This window comes from Oncorhynchus tshawytscha, linkage group LG07 (assembly GCF_018296145.1).
Source record: "Oncorhynchus tshawytscha isolate Ot180627B linkage group LG07, Otsh_v2.0, whole genome shotgun sequence".
Classification (NCBI taxonomy): Eukaryota; Metazoa; Chordata; class Actinopteri; order Salmoniformes; family Salmonidae; genus Oncorhynchus; species Oncorhynchus tshawytscha.
In genome coordinates this window covers 32,204,084-32,219,854 of record NC_056435.1, presented here as the reverse complement: position 1 = coordinate 32,219,854, position 15,771 = coordinate 32,204,084, and the positions used below count along the sequence as shown (strand labels likewise).

General features: G+C 40.9%; 1 protein-coding gene across 2 annotated transcripts; it reads left to right on the top strand.

Moving 5' to 3' along the window:
* The first annotated feature begins 5,917 nt into the window (after window positions 1-5,917).
* On the top strand, window positions 5,918-10,872 carry LOC112254378 (protein FAM83D). Of its 2 annotated transcripts, none has more exons than XM_024426905.2 (4): window positions 5,918-6,357; window positions 8,488-8,655; window positions 8,910-9,034; window positions 9,216-10,872. In XM_024426905.2, the coding sequence occupies exons 1-4, from the start codon at window positions 6,085-6,087 to the stop codon at window positions 10,231-10,233; spliced, it is 1,584 nt and encodes a 527-aa protein (XP_024282673.1). In that variant the 5' UTR covers window positions 5,918-6,084; the 3' UTR covers window positions 10,234-10,872. The 2 variants fall into 2 exon arrangements, with proteins under 2 accessions (XP_024282673.1, XP_024282672.1); XM_024426904.2 differs by having other exon boundaries at window positions 5,918-6,567.
* Window positions 10,873-15,771: the final 4,899 nt, after the last annotated feature.

The following is a 15,771-nucleotide window of genomic DNA, read 5'->3' as shown; positions in this document are numbered from 1 at the left end:
ATAAGTAAGCCAATTAGACTTGTTCTTGTAGTTTTATCATCATATAGCGTAGCCTGGCCTACAGTGTCACTCATAGGCCACTTGTGTGTGTAAAAAAAGAAGGCTCCATCCAGTATGTGGCATTGAGAGGCATATGAGGCACATTGCGTTCATCATTTAAATTTCGAGGTGAATTATTATTTTTACTGTCAACAACACTAGAGTTTCATCTTTTGAATTTTCAGGCATAACCTATACTAATCTCGGTTAACCCATTTGTTCCCACATTTTTCCCAGACATGCCACTGCAATCTTATACCATTAGTAACCTTAACATGTATTTTCTTATATATATACATATATATTAAAAAGTATGTTTAAAAAATATATGTTTTATTCTTGATGGGAACATTAAAAAAGAAGGCAGGTAGCCTAGTGATTAGAGCGTTGGACTAGTAACCAAAAGGTTGCAAGATCGAATCCCCGAGCTGACAAGGTAAAAATCTGCCGTTCTGCCCCTGAACAAGGCAGCTAACCCACTGTTCCTAGACCAGTTAACCCACTGTTCCTAGACCAGTTAACCCACTGTTCCTAGGCTGTCATTGAAAATAAGAATTTCTTCTTAACTGACTTTCCTAGTTAAATAAAGGTCAAATTAAGTGCACTGCTTATAATAACATTAACAGACTTGTTTTCCTATTCCTCAGCCCCAATATCTATATACCTCAGCCCACTTACCCACACACCTAAACCCAATTAATTACCTACACACCCCAGCCCTGTTACCCCCATGCCCTAACACCCACATTCCAATACCCTAATATTTATACAATCAAGTAGCCTACCAATACACCCATCGCCTAGCCCTAAATGTAGCGTGTCCACCCGGTGAAAACTTTAGTGATGACATTTCCATGTTATAAAATACATTTTACCAAGACAAATATGATTATTCATGTTCTGAATCGTTCAGTGGGGTCTTTCTCTGACATATCATTAACATTATATCCAAAAAGTCAGATTTCGTAACCTAATACATCTGATAATAGCCAAAGCACCAAACTTTGTTGACAGCACTTAGCAGCTTTATCACAGAAACTTTTGAGGATTTTACATTTTCTGGTTGTCGCCTTCCAAGTTGTGTCAGGGGGTCGCAAATAGCAAAATTAGCATGGCACGAGCTGAATTAAATGTAAAAGGCTTTGAAAATGAAAAGCTTGAGGTAAGCTCAGTGCTCCGTTGACATTTCACTGAGATATACTTGTTTTTGGTGAGAAGTCTTCGAAAAAGAACAGGAACTTAGCATTAATATGAACAACGTATACTAAAATATGAAAATACTACAGGTCATGTCTCAATCAATATCTATCTTACCTCTATATTGTTTTATGTCCTCTGGATTTGAGAATAAAAATTACAAGTTCAATAGTAAGTCTGTCAGGAAGCCTTAATTCTCGCTCAGCATCCAGCCTAGCTGACACGATGCTATTTTCCTGATTTATGACCACATTTTTTCCTCTGGCCTCCATTGATTTAGTCGCCCTGATTTTGAATATGCTACACGGGTAACAATTCCAATAAATTTGGAACGTATTATGATAGAGACATGAGATTTTACCCATTGGTCAAAATATGCTTTTTTTTATTGGATAATCTACCAAATGCCCTATTTGTTACTCATAGACCCCAGTTCCTTTGTCAATATACCTCATCCCTGTTACTTGCCTATCTCATCCATGTTACCCACTTTCCTTATGGCTGTATTCCCCAAGTCACCAACAGTAGCCTATATCCAGCTATACACTGCACACCCCAAACCTGTTATTTACATATCTTAGTCTTGCAACCTCTGACTTGTATACAGTAATACTTTCATAGATAAACTCATAGTACAGTGCTATAACACATGTGCCCCTGCCCCATTCAATTCTTTAGTACCAGAGATTTGAATGGGCAATAGAGGTTCATCCAGACCCATTACCCGTATGAGCCTTGTGTATCCCCACACCCCATTACTCATGTAAACCAGGTAAATCCATGGGCATACTCACATTAAACAGGTCTACCCCAGTGTCCAAGTCTCAACATTCATACAAACCAGGTCTACTCTTGTGACTATTCTGCAAAACTCACTTAAACCGGGTCTATCATTGTGCAACAAACAAACCTATTGACATAAAATGTTTGTTAAGTTATTACACTAATTCAGTGTATGGGTCTTATACATGGCCGATTCCCACTGAAATAACAAAATATGACGTTTAACAGTCAAAATCACTGATTTAAACATATGTAAAGACTAATGAATAATGGTAAAATCCTCTAAGATGATATTGATCAAGTATATTCATAACCCAACTCAACTTCAATCTACTGAAAAAAGAAATCATCTGCTGATGAAATATATATAATAAGTTAGAGCCAATGCATTTTCCCATTGGTCAAAAATGTGACCTCTAGGATATAGTCCTACCACAAGCGTCATGGTTTCAATGTATTGAAAATTAAAGGCACATACAGTATCAGTCAAATGTTTGGACACACCTACTTTTTTTATGTGTACTATTTTCTACATTGTATAATAATAATAATAAAGACATCAAAACTATGAAATAACGCATATGGAATCATGTAGTAACCATATATATACAAAATACTTATTTTCCACCATAATTTGCAAATAAATTCATTAAAAAATCCTACAATGTGATTTTCTGGATTTTTTTTTCTTCATTTTGTCTGTCATAGTTGAAGTGTACCTATGATGAAAATTACAGGCCTCTCTCATCTTTTTAAGGGGGAGAACTTGCACAATTGGTGGCTGACTAAATACTTTTTTGCCCCAATGTATTTTATATTTGAGATTCTTCAAAATAGCCACCCTTTGCCTTGATGACAGATTTTCACACTCTTGGCATTCTCTCAACCAGCTTCATGAGGTAGTCACCTAGAATGCCTGGTAGCCTGGTTCCTCTCTAGGTTTCTTCCTAGGTTTTGGCCTTTCTAGGGAGTTTTTCCTAGCCACCGTGCTTCTACACCTGCATTGCTTGCTGTTTGGGGTTTTAGGCTGGGTTTCTGTACAGCACTTTGAGATATCAGCTGATGTACGAAGAGTTATATAAATAAATTTGATTTGAATGCATTTCAATTAACAGGTGTGCCTTGTTAAAAGTTATTTTGTGGAATTTCTTTCCTTAATGCATTTGAACCAATCATTTGTGTTGTGACAAGGTAGGAGTGGTATACAGAAGATATCCCTATTTGGTAAAATACCAAGTCCATATTATGGCAAGAACAGCTCAAATAAATAAAGAGAAACGAAAGTGCATCATTACTTTAAGACATGAAGGTTAGTCAATCCGGAAAAGTTTCTTCAAGTGCAGTAGCAAAAACCATCACGCGCTATGATGAAACTGGCTCTCATGTGGACCGCCACAGGAAAGGAAGAACCAGAGTTACCTCTGCTGCAGAGGGTAAGTTCATTAGAGTTACCAGCCTCAGAAATTGCAGCCCAAAGAAATGCTTCACAGAGTTAAAGTAACAGACACATCTCAACATCAACTGTTCAGAGACTGCGTGAATCAGGCCTTCATGGTCAAATTTCTGCAAAGAAACCACTACTAAAGGACACCAATAAGAAGAAGAGACTTGCTTGGGCCAAGAAACACGAGTAATGGACATTAGACCAGTGGAAATCTGTCCTTTAGTCTGATAAGTCCAAATTTGACATTTTTGGTTTAAACGGCGTGTCTTTGTGAGACGCAGAGTAGGTGAACGGATGATCTCCGCATGTGTGGTTCCCACCGTGAATCATGAAGAAGGAGGTGTGATGGTGTGGGGGTCCTTTGCTGGTGACACTGTCTGTGATTTATTTAGAATTCAAGGCACACTTAACCAGCATAGCTACCACAGCATTTTACAGTGATATGTCATTCCATGTGGTTTGCGCTTAGTGGAACTATAATTTGTTTTCAATAGGACATTGACCCTAAACACACCTCCGGGCTGTGTAAGGGCTATATGACCAAGGAGAGTGATGGAGTGCTGCATTAGATGACCTGGCCCCCACAATCCCCCAACCTCAACCCATTTGAGATGGTTGGGGATGAATTGGAGTGAAGGAAAAGCTGCCAACTAGTGCTCAGCATATGTGGGAACTCCTTCAAGACTATTGGAAAATAATTCCTCATGAAGCTGGTTGAGAGAATTTCAAAACTGTGCAAAACTGTCATCAAGGCAAAGGGTGGCTAATTTGAAGAATGTCAAATATAAAATATATTTGGATTTGTTTAAAACTTTTTGGGTTATTACATGATTCCATTGGTGTTATTTCATAGTTTTGATGTCTTCACTATTATTCTACAATGTAGAAAATTGTAAAAATAAAGAAAAACCCTTGAATGAGTAGGTGTGTCCAAACTTTTGACTGGTACTGTATGTTAACTAGACCCTTTAAACATTATATTTACAAAGAAAATATTTGAACATTTCAACAATGTATTACGTTTTTTAATCTGTTCAATATAGACCTCTGGTGCTACAACTGCTTTTAAATGCTAGTAAAACTAAATGCATGCTCTTAAACCGATTGCTACCCGCCCGCCCGACTAGCATCACTACTCTGGACAGTTCTGACTTAGAATATGTGGACAACTACAAATACCTAGGTGTCTGGTTAGACTGTAAACTCACATTAAGCATCTCCAATCCAAAATTAAATCTAAAATTGGCTTCCTATTTCGCAACAATGCCTCCTTCACTCATGCTGCCAAACATACCCTCGTAAAACTGACTATCCTACCGATCATTGACTTCGGCAATGTCATTTACAAAATAGCCTCCAACACTCTACTCAGCAAATTGGATGTAGTCTATAACAGTGCCATCCGTTTTGTCACCAAAGCCCCGTATACTACCCACCACTGCGACCTGTATGCTCTCGTTGGCTGGCCCTCGCTTCATATCCGTTGCCAAACCCACTGGCTCCAGGTCATATATAAGTCTTTGCTAGGAAAAGCCCTGCCTTATCTCAGCTCACTGTTCACCATAGCAACGCCCACCTGTAGCACACGCTCCAGCAAGTATATTTCACTGGTCATCCCAAAGCCAAAACCTGCTTTGACCGCCTTTCCTTCCAGTTCTCTGCTGCCAATGACTGGAACGGATTGCAATAGTCACTGAAGCTGGAGACTTATATCTCCCTCTCTAACTTTAAGCATCAGCTGTCCCTGTACACAGCCCATCTTTAAATAGCACACCCAACATCTCCATATTGTTATTTTTTGTTGTTGCTCTTTTACCCCAGTATCTCTACTTGCACACCTATCACTCCAGTGTTAACACTAAATTGTAATTTTTTCACCTCTATGGCCTATTTACTGCCTTACCTCCCTAATCTTACTACATTTGCACACACTGTACATAGATTTTTTTGTATTGTGTTATTGACTGTATGTTTGTTTATCCCATGTGTAACTCTGTTGTTGTTTTTTGTCGCACTGCTTTGCTTTATCTTGGCCAGGTCACAGTTGTAAATGAGAACTTGTTCTCAACTGGGCCTACTTGGTTAAATAAAGGTGAAATAAAATTTTAAAAAAATAATGCATCCTAAAACATTATTCATGTAGACTACACTGTCCCGCCCTGTTGTCCTGCATTTGGGTATTTTAAATGTGGTCACCCTAGACATGATCAATTACAGCCAAATAGGCTTTTGCTTATTTTTTTATCACCATATGATATACAGTACTTTAGGGCAGGCCTACCTATAGGCCGTCGTTGTGTCAAAATATAGCCTGCAAAATACTACGGTAGTCCGGGAATTTGGGGTCGTGATTTGAAAGTGGATACTGGATACTGGGGTTTGTTTGGCTTCAAATTCAAACTGCTGGCCAATGAGCGAGCGCGTTTAGCAGAGCGCTCTAAAGCGCAGGCCTGTGTACACAAATCTGGTTGCACAACTTTCGAGTAACCAATGCCTACTACGGATGGGCCGGAACTGAGTTCAACGCAAAATACAAATGTGCTTTTTCTGGCTACATTGTTCCACACGTATAGGAGGATCCCTTAATTTAATGGTTACTGTATATTCTAAATAGTAACATTATGGCTCAATCGCAGTGTTTGGACGATTCACCTGGAAGGTGGCCGTCAACAAGACAGGGAAATTATTTGAATGTACAGGAGTTGTACAACGAAAAGCACCGATTAGCGTTAGAGGAGCTTATTTCAAGTGGAGTTGATTCCTTTCTGGATTTTCTAAAAAAAGAACAAATTCCGAACTTTCTCTCAGATGACGAGATCAAACAGATTGGCCGTGCTGCGGCGGTCCCACGCTGTGCGTCCCTTCAGGGTGAAGACGTGATCATTGAGCAGTCGGTAAGTAGCTCCATGGACTGCTCCTCGGTGACTTACTTCCCAGAGGTCTCAGACGTGGAGCCACCGCTGTTGGAAATCGGCTGGCCCGCCTTTACATCGGGCTCTTACCGAGGAGTCACTCGCGCTGTCGCACACTTCCAACCCAGCTATGGGGAATGCATCTATAGTTGTAAGGAAGCTGCGAGAAGAATGATAAAAAGTGCCAAGGAGGTAATAAATTAACAAAATATTAAAATGGTCACCAATAGGCATACCACGTGTTGAGTTTTATGTGTGTTGTTTAGTGATACATATTAATGTTATAGGCATGTATGGAAGGACCCATTTTGTATTTGCCTGAATTTGGCACACCTCCAATGTAAAATTCAAACCAGCCATGCAGGGCCGGTTCTAGTCTTTTATGGGCCCTCCTAAGCGAGATTTGGTTTAGATAGCTGGCTAGTCTTATTTACCAATCTAAACATTGTTAGCTGACATGGTTAATTGAGTGACTGACATAACAATCGAGAAATTGCTGAGAAACAATCCAATTTCAAACTTTCACATTGTGTGTTCAACTATTATGACTCACAACAGTAAGTTGAGACCCTGACTGGATTTCTCAGTTTTAAAGCAAGTTTTTTGCAGTTCTATACATTTTACAATGGGGCAGAGAGAACATTTATAAATATTCTACTCATTTTGGGGTGGAGAAACATTTATTTATGTTTTAAAGCTGTTGGCAATTCTACACATTTTGCATTGACTTATGCCATGTTAATGATATCTTAGTAAGAGTGACTAACAAAATCAATGCCATGCACCCTGGAGGTCAGGGCACCTTGGCACGTAACCGGTGTTATTCGGCCATGTTTACTACAAGGTTAGATAGTAGGCTAGACTAATTTACCAATCTAAGAATTGTTAGCTGACACCTATGTTTGGTTTGGGCTAAATTGAGTCCGGTCCAAAAAAACATCTGTGGTCATTGAAATCAAGGCCAGAATGGACGGACCAAATTTGTATGTCTTTTCAACGTCCCTGGACGTTGGAGTCGGACGGTGCTCCCTGGGGGATTGACAAGGTCTGGTATATAAATATTTGTGAGGTCTGGATGAACCTTTATACGGTTTGATGTTCAGCTTCTCAAAAGCATTGTTTTTTTTTCTCCTTTATAATTCACAGATTCTTATAGAAAACTATATTACCCATTTTGAAGAGCAGTAGATACTTGCTCATAAAGGTCAGACAAAAGAAAGAACCCCAATAATGTTAGTCACATGTTCAAACCCAATACATTTCTGGACATGTTGGAACTGTCAGTTTGATGCAGTTTCCTTACCATCCTGATGAGTTGACGTTCCAGAAAAGAGAATGAGGAAAAGGCTCCAAACTACCAAGTCTGTGGTTCAGAGGAGCACCTACAGTAATAGTACATCAATGAATGTGTCTGAACATGCTTTTCACAATGTTTGTGTGCTCTTTTTTTAAGGCTTAGCCTTGGGTGTTGATCTGCCTATGCGTGCAGGTGCGCTGTAGGTAGGTTTACAGCTAAAGTGGAGAAATCAGGTTTGAGTTGCAGTAAATTGAATTTCTCTCTGCTTCAGGCCTTATAGTTGCGCAGCATCAGTTTGAGAATAACAATTTAGAAAATGCCCCAAAGGGCCCTTGATCTGTACGCTATTGAGTTATTATCCTTGAGAGGTCACTAGAAAATACAATTTTTATCAAGAAATGCAAACATCGTTGCAACAAATTTCTAACCTGCTTCTGGAGAACATGAGGTCAGACATCAGCAGGAGTTCTAAAAGCACCTCACAATGAGCCTGATTGTCCCTGTCAGAGAAACTCATTTGTTTGCTGACCAAGCATTTACATATGATTGCAATGGCAACAGACCACAGTTGACTGCAAGCGAGGATAATTTAAGTACACATGACAGAGAAAGTGTGGCCAATAGAGGAGTTGGCTCAGTGTTTTTTTCCTTCTTAATGTTTGATTAAGACCTGGTTTTTGGGCACCAGCAGGTATAAGAGCCCATTCAGAGTGACCCTGCCTCACAAATAGTAAGTCAGAAGAGCAGCCTCTTTAAAATTCTAAACCGGACCTGAATGGTGCTTTGACTAACCAATGATTGATGTACCATTACAGGTGATTGCTATAGTGACAGACTCTCTGACAGACCTGGACATATTCAAGGATCTTCAAGAGGCGTGCACGCGGCACAGAGTTCCAGTCTACATCCTGCTGGAACACTCCTGTGTGCCCGCATTCCTCAAAATGTGCAACAACATCAATGTGCGCCTGGACGAGCTTCTGGTATGTGGGTGTGATGACTCCACCTTTGTGTCGTATCTCCGATAAGCCATGATTACAGTTTCAATGCATACCTAGTTAAGTAAAGGTTCAATAAAATGAAACTGATGGTCATATAATGCATTGTTTTCATGATCAGTGGAAACATTGCTTGTTTATGACTTACTTAGTAGCATGATCATGCTGTCTGCATGTTTTATAAGTGACCAGTGACTGGCTTGTATTTCATACTGTTTTTGTTTCATTCCTCATTAAAGCAAATGCGAGTGAGGACCATAACTGGTGGTACGTACTTCATGAGATCAGGGGCCAAGATTACTGGAAAGGTACATGAACGGTTCATGTTGATTGATGGGAACCGAGTGGCTACAGGCTCCTACAGGTAAAGACTTCCTGCTTTACTAACAAGGCATTATACAGTATAGCATTGAAAAACGTCCCAAGCAATAAAACATTACTAAATACTTTCCCCTTGTATGAATCAAGCTACTGTAAGTGATGTAGCCATCCTTATTTGACTGAAATGGGGTATACAACTGTAAAGCATTTTGGTTAATTCTTAGGTTCAATTGGACTGATGGTAAACTAAACAGCAGCAACCTGATTGAGTTGTCTGGCCAGATCACTGAGAACTTTGATGAGGAGTTCCGCATCCTGTATGCCCAGTCCATGCCTGTTATTACCAGGGGCCCAGCCAGTGCCCGACTCAGTGGCATCTACGACCACCTGCTCATCAAACTCCCCGTCACGTCATCCCCTCAGCCGGCCAGAGAAAGGCCCCCAGTCGAGTCTGTCTGTCTGGAAGTATTGGACAAAATTGTCTGTCTGACCAGCACACCCAGCCGGGCACAGGCTGTGGCAGTGCTGCCCCCCAGAGAGGACACTGGGGCGAGGGGCCGTAAGAGCAGCCCGGTCTCGGACTCCTCCACCATAGGGGAAGACTGGATGGAGCAGCAGCACATGCAGGAGATCCTGTCTGGAAGTGCTGCCCAGTGCCTGCCTACAGGTGACCCTGCCACTGTTACAGCAGCAGTGGATGTGCTGGTCACACCCCTCGTCACTCCTTGTCATGTCTCCACGCAGACCAGCTTCACCACGGTGGACAGTGGAGTGCAGACAGATCTGACTCCATACACTAACCGCCTCTCCCCCAACAAGGCTACAGTTACCCACTTTGCCACCACCAATAACCAGACCGACAACATCCAGAATGAAGCTGCCTCCTCAGATTCCATCTCTACCTCCCCCAGGCAGCACCTCGCCCCCCATGGGGTGGACCGTCGCCCTGCAATCCGTCACTGTACCTCGCCCCCTGATGGGAACCTGAGGGAGTGCTTCCACAAGCTGACCAAAGAGCGTCAGTATCACTACTCCAACATCCGCTCCAAGCTGGAGCACATGGGGACCATGCTGTCCCAACGCCGTGAGCTAGTAGACCTCACCAACATGGCCCTGGGGCCCGGGCTGCATAGAGCATGCAAGTCCCAGAAAGAGTGGGAACAGAGGCAGGGGCATGACCCTGGCCTGCTGATGGACAGTGTGGGCATGGACACTTGGCCAAGGGCCAGATGTTTACAATAAAATAACTTATTGAGCTGCAGGGCCTTGGAGATGATGGGTGTTGTGGAAAGGGTTCTGTGTTTCGTAGGTATACACTACCTGAAACAAATGGGTTTAAAGGGCAATATGAAATATTTGAGGATTATTCTTCCTTAGTCTTAAGATTTTGAAAGTACACTACATGGCCAGAAGGATGTGGACACCCCTTCAAATTGGTGGATTCGGCTATTTCAGCCACACCCGTTGCTGACAGGTTAATGAAATCTATCACACAGCCAAGCAACCTCCATAGACAAACATTGGCAGTAGAATGGCCCATCCTGAAGAGATCAGTGACTTTCACCACCTTCACCACCTTTCCAACAAGTAATTTCATTACATTTCTGCCCTGCTATAGCTGCTCCAGTCAACTGTAAGTGCTGTTATTGTGAAGTGGAAACGTCTAGAAACAACAACGGCTCAGCCGTAAAAGTGGTTGGTCACACAAGCTCACAGAACGGGACCGTAGAGTGCTGAAGCCCGTAGCATGTAAAAATCTGTTGCAACACTCACTACCGAGTTCCAAACTGCCTCTGGAAGCAATGTCAGCACAAGAACTGTTCATTGGGGGCTTCATTAAATGGGTTTCCATGGCCGAGCAGTCACACACAAGATCACCATGCACAATTCCAAGCATCGTCTGGAGTGGTGTAAAGCTCACAAATCTGGGTTTGGAGTACACTACCTGCATGAGTGCATAGTGCCAACTGTAAAGTTTGGTGGATGAGGAATAATGGTCTGGGGCTGTTTTTCATGGTTTGGGCTCAGCCCCTTAGTTCAAGTGAAGGGAAATCTTACGCTACAGCATACAATGACATTCTAGATGATTCTGTGCTTCCAACTTTGTGGCAACAGTTTGGGGAAGGCCCTTTCCTGTTTCAGCATGACAATGCTCCCATGCACAAGGGGTGGTCCATACAGAAATGGTTTGATAAGATCCGTGTGGACGAACTTGACTGGCCTACACAGAGTCCTGACCTCAACCCCATTGAACACCTTTGTGATGAATTGGAATGCCGACTGCGAGCCAGGCCTAGCTGCCCAACGTCAGTGCCCGACCTCACTAATGCTCTTGTGGCTGGATGGAAGCAAGTCCCCGCAGTAATGTTACAACATCTAATGAAAAGCCTTCCCAGAAGAGTGGAGGCTGTTATAGCAGTAAAGGGGACCAACACCATATTGATGCCCATGATTTTGGAATGAGAGAGTCTACGAGCATGTATCCACATACTCCTGGCTATGTAGTGTATGTGTTATTGTGATGCAGCCTTCTTCCTCTTGTTATTGTCAACCTGTCCACTTTCTTTCAACCCTGTTTGAACATGACTACTAGAAATTGACGTGAAATGGCAAGAGATCGGCCACAGATAGACTGTCATTTGCCTTGACAGGTACGTTTTTTTAAGCATGGACATTGTGCAATAAGACACAATCTGTATAGTTTTTATGAAAATATTTTATTGAACCAAGATTGTCCAATGATTTATTTGAGAAACACTAAGTACAATTCATACATTGATATTTTATGACAATTTTAAGTGAGCCATTTTGTCTGCTGTAACTAAACGTAATTATGCTGGATTCTAACATGCAGTCTAAATTAACCTGAGTACTGAGAAAGTATAGGTTTTATGATATCGATTGATGTACTTCATTGCTGACACAATGGAAATAAAGGAGTGCTTGATTCATATTATCTGTTTTCAGTCATCCCTTTTCTTAATACTTTTACACTGTCCCATCCTCATAATGAGTACTTCAAACCAGTGACCATGGGTCCTTAAACCCAATTCTTAATGCTGCTTTTCATGAAATTGCTGATCGTTATATTATGCGACGTGATCACTATGGAAATGAACCAACAAGGGACAGTGGAATCACTTACATTTTTATGAATAATCATGTTGAGGGCAAAAGCACTTTAAGTCTCGTTCATCAGAATATTGTGTTTATGTAGTTATTTTATTGATTGATTGCTATACAATATCTATTAGCCATTGTGTGGTGGTTGGGTGTACTGGCACCCTCTGCCACTGGTCTCAATTTAACAGCTGGGTGTGGTGTGGGCCACTTTGCATGTGGTAGACATTCATCCAGCAAATATTTTCAGAGTATATGTCAAGGGAAGCTAAGCAACCGCACAAATGAAGTAATGACACAATAACAATACAGGTATTACACTAGTGTATGTCCAATATTACATCATATGTAAGGCCTTGTACTATACTGCCATAGTTCAGAGTGCCATTTGGGTTTGGCAGGGACATGTTGTTTTTTCTCATCTGAGCACAAAGGTCCTGAGATGATCGAGCCAAGATCTTGGCTCCTTTAAAAAAAAATGCCGCCCTCAAATGTGTTACTCAGAGTTTTTGTGTGAGTAATATTTAGCCACATTCAGGATGGACACCGTGACGGTTACTATGGGTTAAACTGTGTCCCAAGATTGAAGTCTGAAGTTATAAACCAGTTTATTGTTTGGGATTTCCCATTCATTTGTAGATACTTTGGATATAGTTTAGGCAATTTTACAAAAGGAATACATTGGATGGTGTAGAGTTACCTACAAGTATGATAACACCCCTTCATTATTTTGCGAACTGTGGCGAACATTATCACTGTAGGCCTATTGCCTCATAACTAGAATCTCCATAAAATATGACTGTATTATTGCGGTAATAACAATGAAAAAGACATTAACAGCAAAAAATCAGTCTGTATTTTGTTTGTTTAGAAGCCAGCAGGCTCAATTTACTTTCCCAAAGTAAGGCAGCCATTTTACCAACTCACTTTCAGGCTTGTATATTCATCCCCCACAGGGCAGCATATCAGAACCCACTCTATTAATTTATGCAAATGGTCCCAACCTAAGGGATTTGATCTGTGAGTAAATGCACTGGGTGTATTGTGAGAGAAATAAATGAGATTCTAATTGGGTGCTGTAAGACAACCAATGTGTTTGTAATGAAAAAAGTGGCAGGGGCTCCATAGCATAGTGCTCGTTGCCTTTTAGGTTTTTACTCATTTGTAAATAGCATCTTCATGGCAAGATGGCGCCGATAGACATGGTCGCCCTGTTCATGGCTCCTAAGCAACTTTGCAGTATTTGTTTTAGCGTGTGTGTGTGTGTGTGTGTGTGTGTTATTTCTCACATTATTAGCTCATAAGTCTTTTCCATTAATACATACAGCCGGAAATAACATTTTAAGAAACATTTCTCTACACCCGCAATAACATCTGCTAAATGTGTATATGGTACCAATAACATTTGATTTGATTTGCATATCCTGCTACACAGTGACAGTATGAATGAAATGTATATCATTTAGTCTATAATTGAATTACTTGTTTTCAATTGCAAGTATATCCTATTTTCAAAGACTGATAGGCTGCTATTATAATAATTTGTTTGTTTTAGTACTTTGACAGGAAAGACAGGCATTCAAAGATTGAAATTAACAGTAGGGTGTGAACTGGCTCTTGATAAGCAATTCAGGTAGTGAAAGCCAGTCTCTTCACAGTTCAAATCAAAATTGATTTGTCACATGTACCGAATACAACAGGTAGACTTTACTGTGGAATGCTAGCTTACGAGCCCTTCCCAACAATGCAGTTCTAAAATAGAATAATAATAAAAATATTAACACGAGGGAAAAAATTGAGCTATATACAGAGAATTCCAGTCGCAGATCAATGTGCAGGGGTACAAGGTGTTTGAGGGACATGCAGTATGTCCATGAAGGCAGGGTAAAGTGACTAGGCATCAGGATAGATAATAATAAGAGTAAAATAGAGAACAGAGTAGCAGCAGCAGCATATGATTGATGAGTGTAAAAGTGTGTATGTGTATTTGTGTTGTCGCTGTGTGTGTGTATATATAGTGGTGCTGTATGTGACATTCAGAAGATGAATGGGCAAGACAAAATATTTAAGTTACTTTGAACGAGGTAGGTGCCAGATGCACTGGTTTGTGTCAAGAACTGCAACGCTGCTGGGTTTTTCATGCTCCACATTTTCCTGTGCGTATCAAGAATGGTCCGCCACCCAAAGGACATCCAGCCAACTTGACACAACTGCAGGAAGCATTCCTGTGGAACGCCTTTGACACCTAGTAGAGTCCATGCCCTGACGAATTGAGGCTGTTCTGAGGGCAAAAGGGGGTGCAACTCAATATTAGGAAGGTGTTTGTAATGTTTTGTACACACTGTGTATAGTCTTGTGAGTGTGCATAAAGTCAGTGCAAGATAGAGTTAGTGCAGCTAGTCTGGGTAACCATTTCATGAACTATTTTACAGTCTAATGAATATTTTGCAGTCTTATGGCTTGGGGGTAGAAGTTGTGACTGTCTCAAAGTTTGACCATGTTCAATCAAAGCATTCATTATGAACTACTATAATGATCTACTATAACTTCTAAGTTACTAATGACTAAAACCAGGAGTGAGTGCTGTCTGAAACAGGTATCGTGTGGGGTTAAAGGGATCTTCCTAATGGTTCATTTCATCAACAGTACTGTGTCTCTGCCACCAGAGAGAGCTCTAGCCTTGTTTATATCAACATTACATACTGTATGTTGTGGTCTATTGTGTCTGTCTCCAATTTGTCTAAAAACTCGAGGACCGTTTCTTTTGTCTGGTTACCACAACAGTCCATTGATACATGCATTTTCAGAATGACCAGCTACTGTAGTAATTCATTCCGATGGAGAAAAACACTGCAATTTGTACACAATCATTGGATCTTAACTTCTTTCTAAATTGACAGATTTTTCAAATCTCAGGTAAATGACAATTAGAGTCCTTTTACATGTCCTCTTTAGGTCATTTCTCTAATCCCAGGAGGGCAGACTATTTCCTGGTGCATGCTGGGTAATGTCATTTGGGCTGTCATAGTGTCTGACAGAAAGTGTAACATTGTGTCCCGACACAAATTGAATTAAAATATAATCCGATTTGTAACTAGGAGTATACCATTGTCTATTAACTTGAATCACAATTATGTAAATGAGAATTAACATTGTGCTCGTCTTTTTTTTTGAAAGCAACATCTCGATCTCCTGTATAATCACTGTTTTCAATCTATAACTGAGGCAGACATGATGCATGCATGCCAGGCATACTAATGCTTTGTGAATGAACCTTTTTGTGTCCGATAGGTCACAATTCTTCATTTCTGGTTTCATTGGTCAGATAAGGTGCACAGTGTTTGCGCGTGTGTGCTAGGGAATTCCTCTCACTCATAACATCAACAGTGTAAGTTCACACACTCTTTTGCAGGAATCTTTAGGGATAAGAAAAGTTCACTTGTCTTTTACTTTGTCAAGTATCTCAGTACCAACCCCACCCTGTCCACCCCCCACTGATCTCTTATTGAACAGCAATGATGGGGGTGAGACAGACAGTAACAGCCATCCCCATTGATTATTGGATTGGTTTCCATCTCCCTGTAGATGTATATACGCTCCCTTGGTGCCTGGGTGCTGAGGTATTAGCTGCTCTTCTCTGTCGTCTAAGTCACACATTTG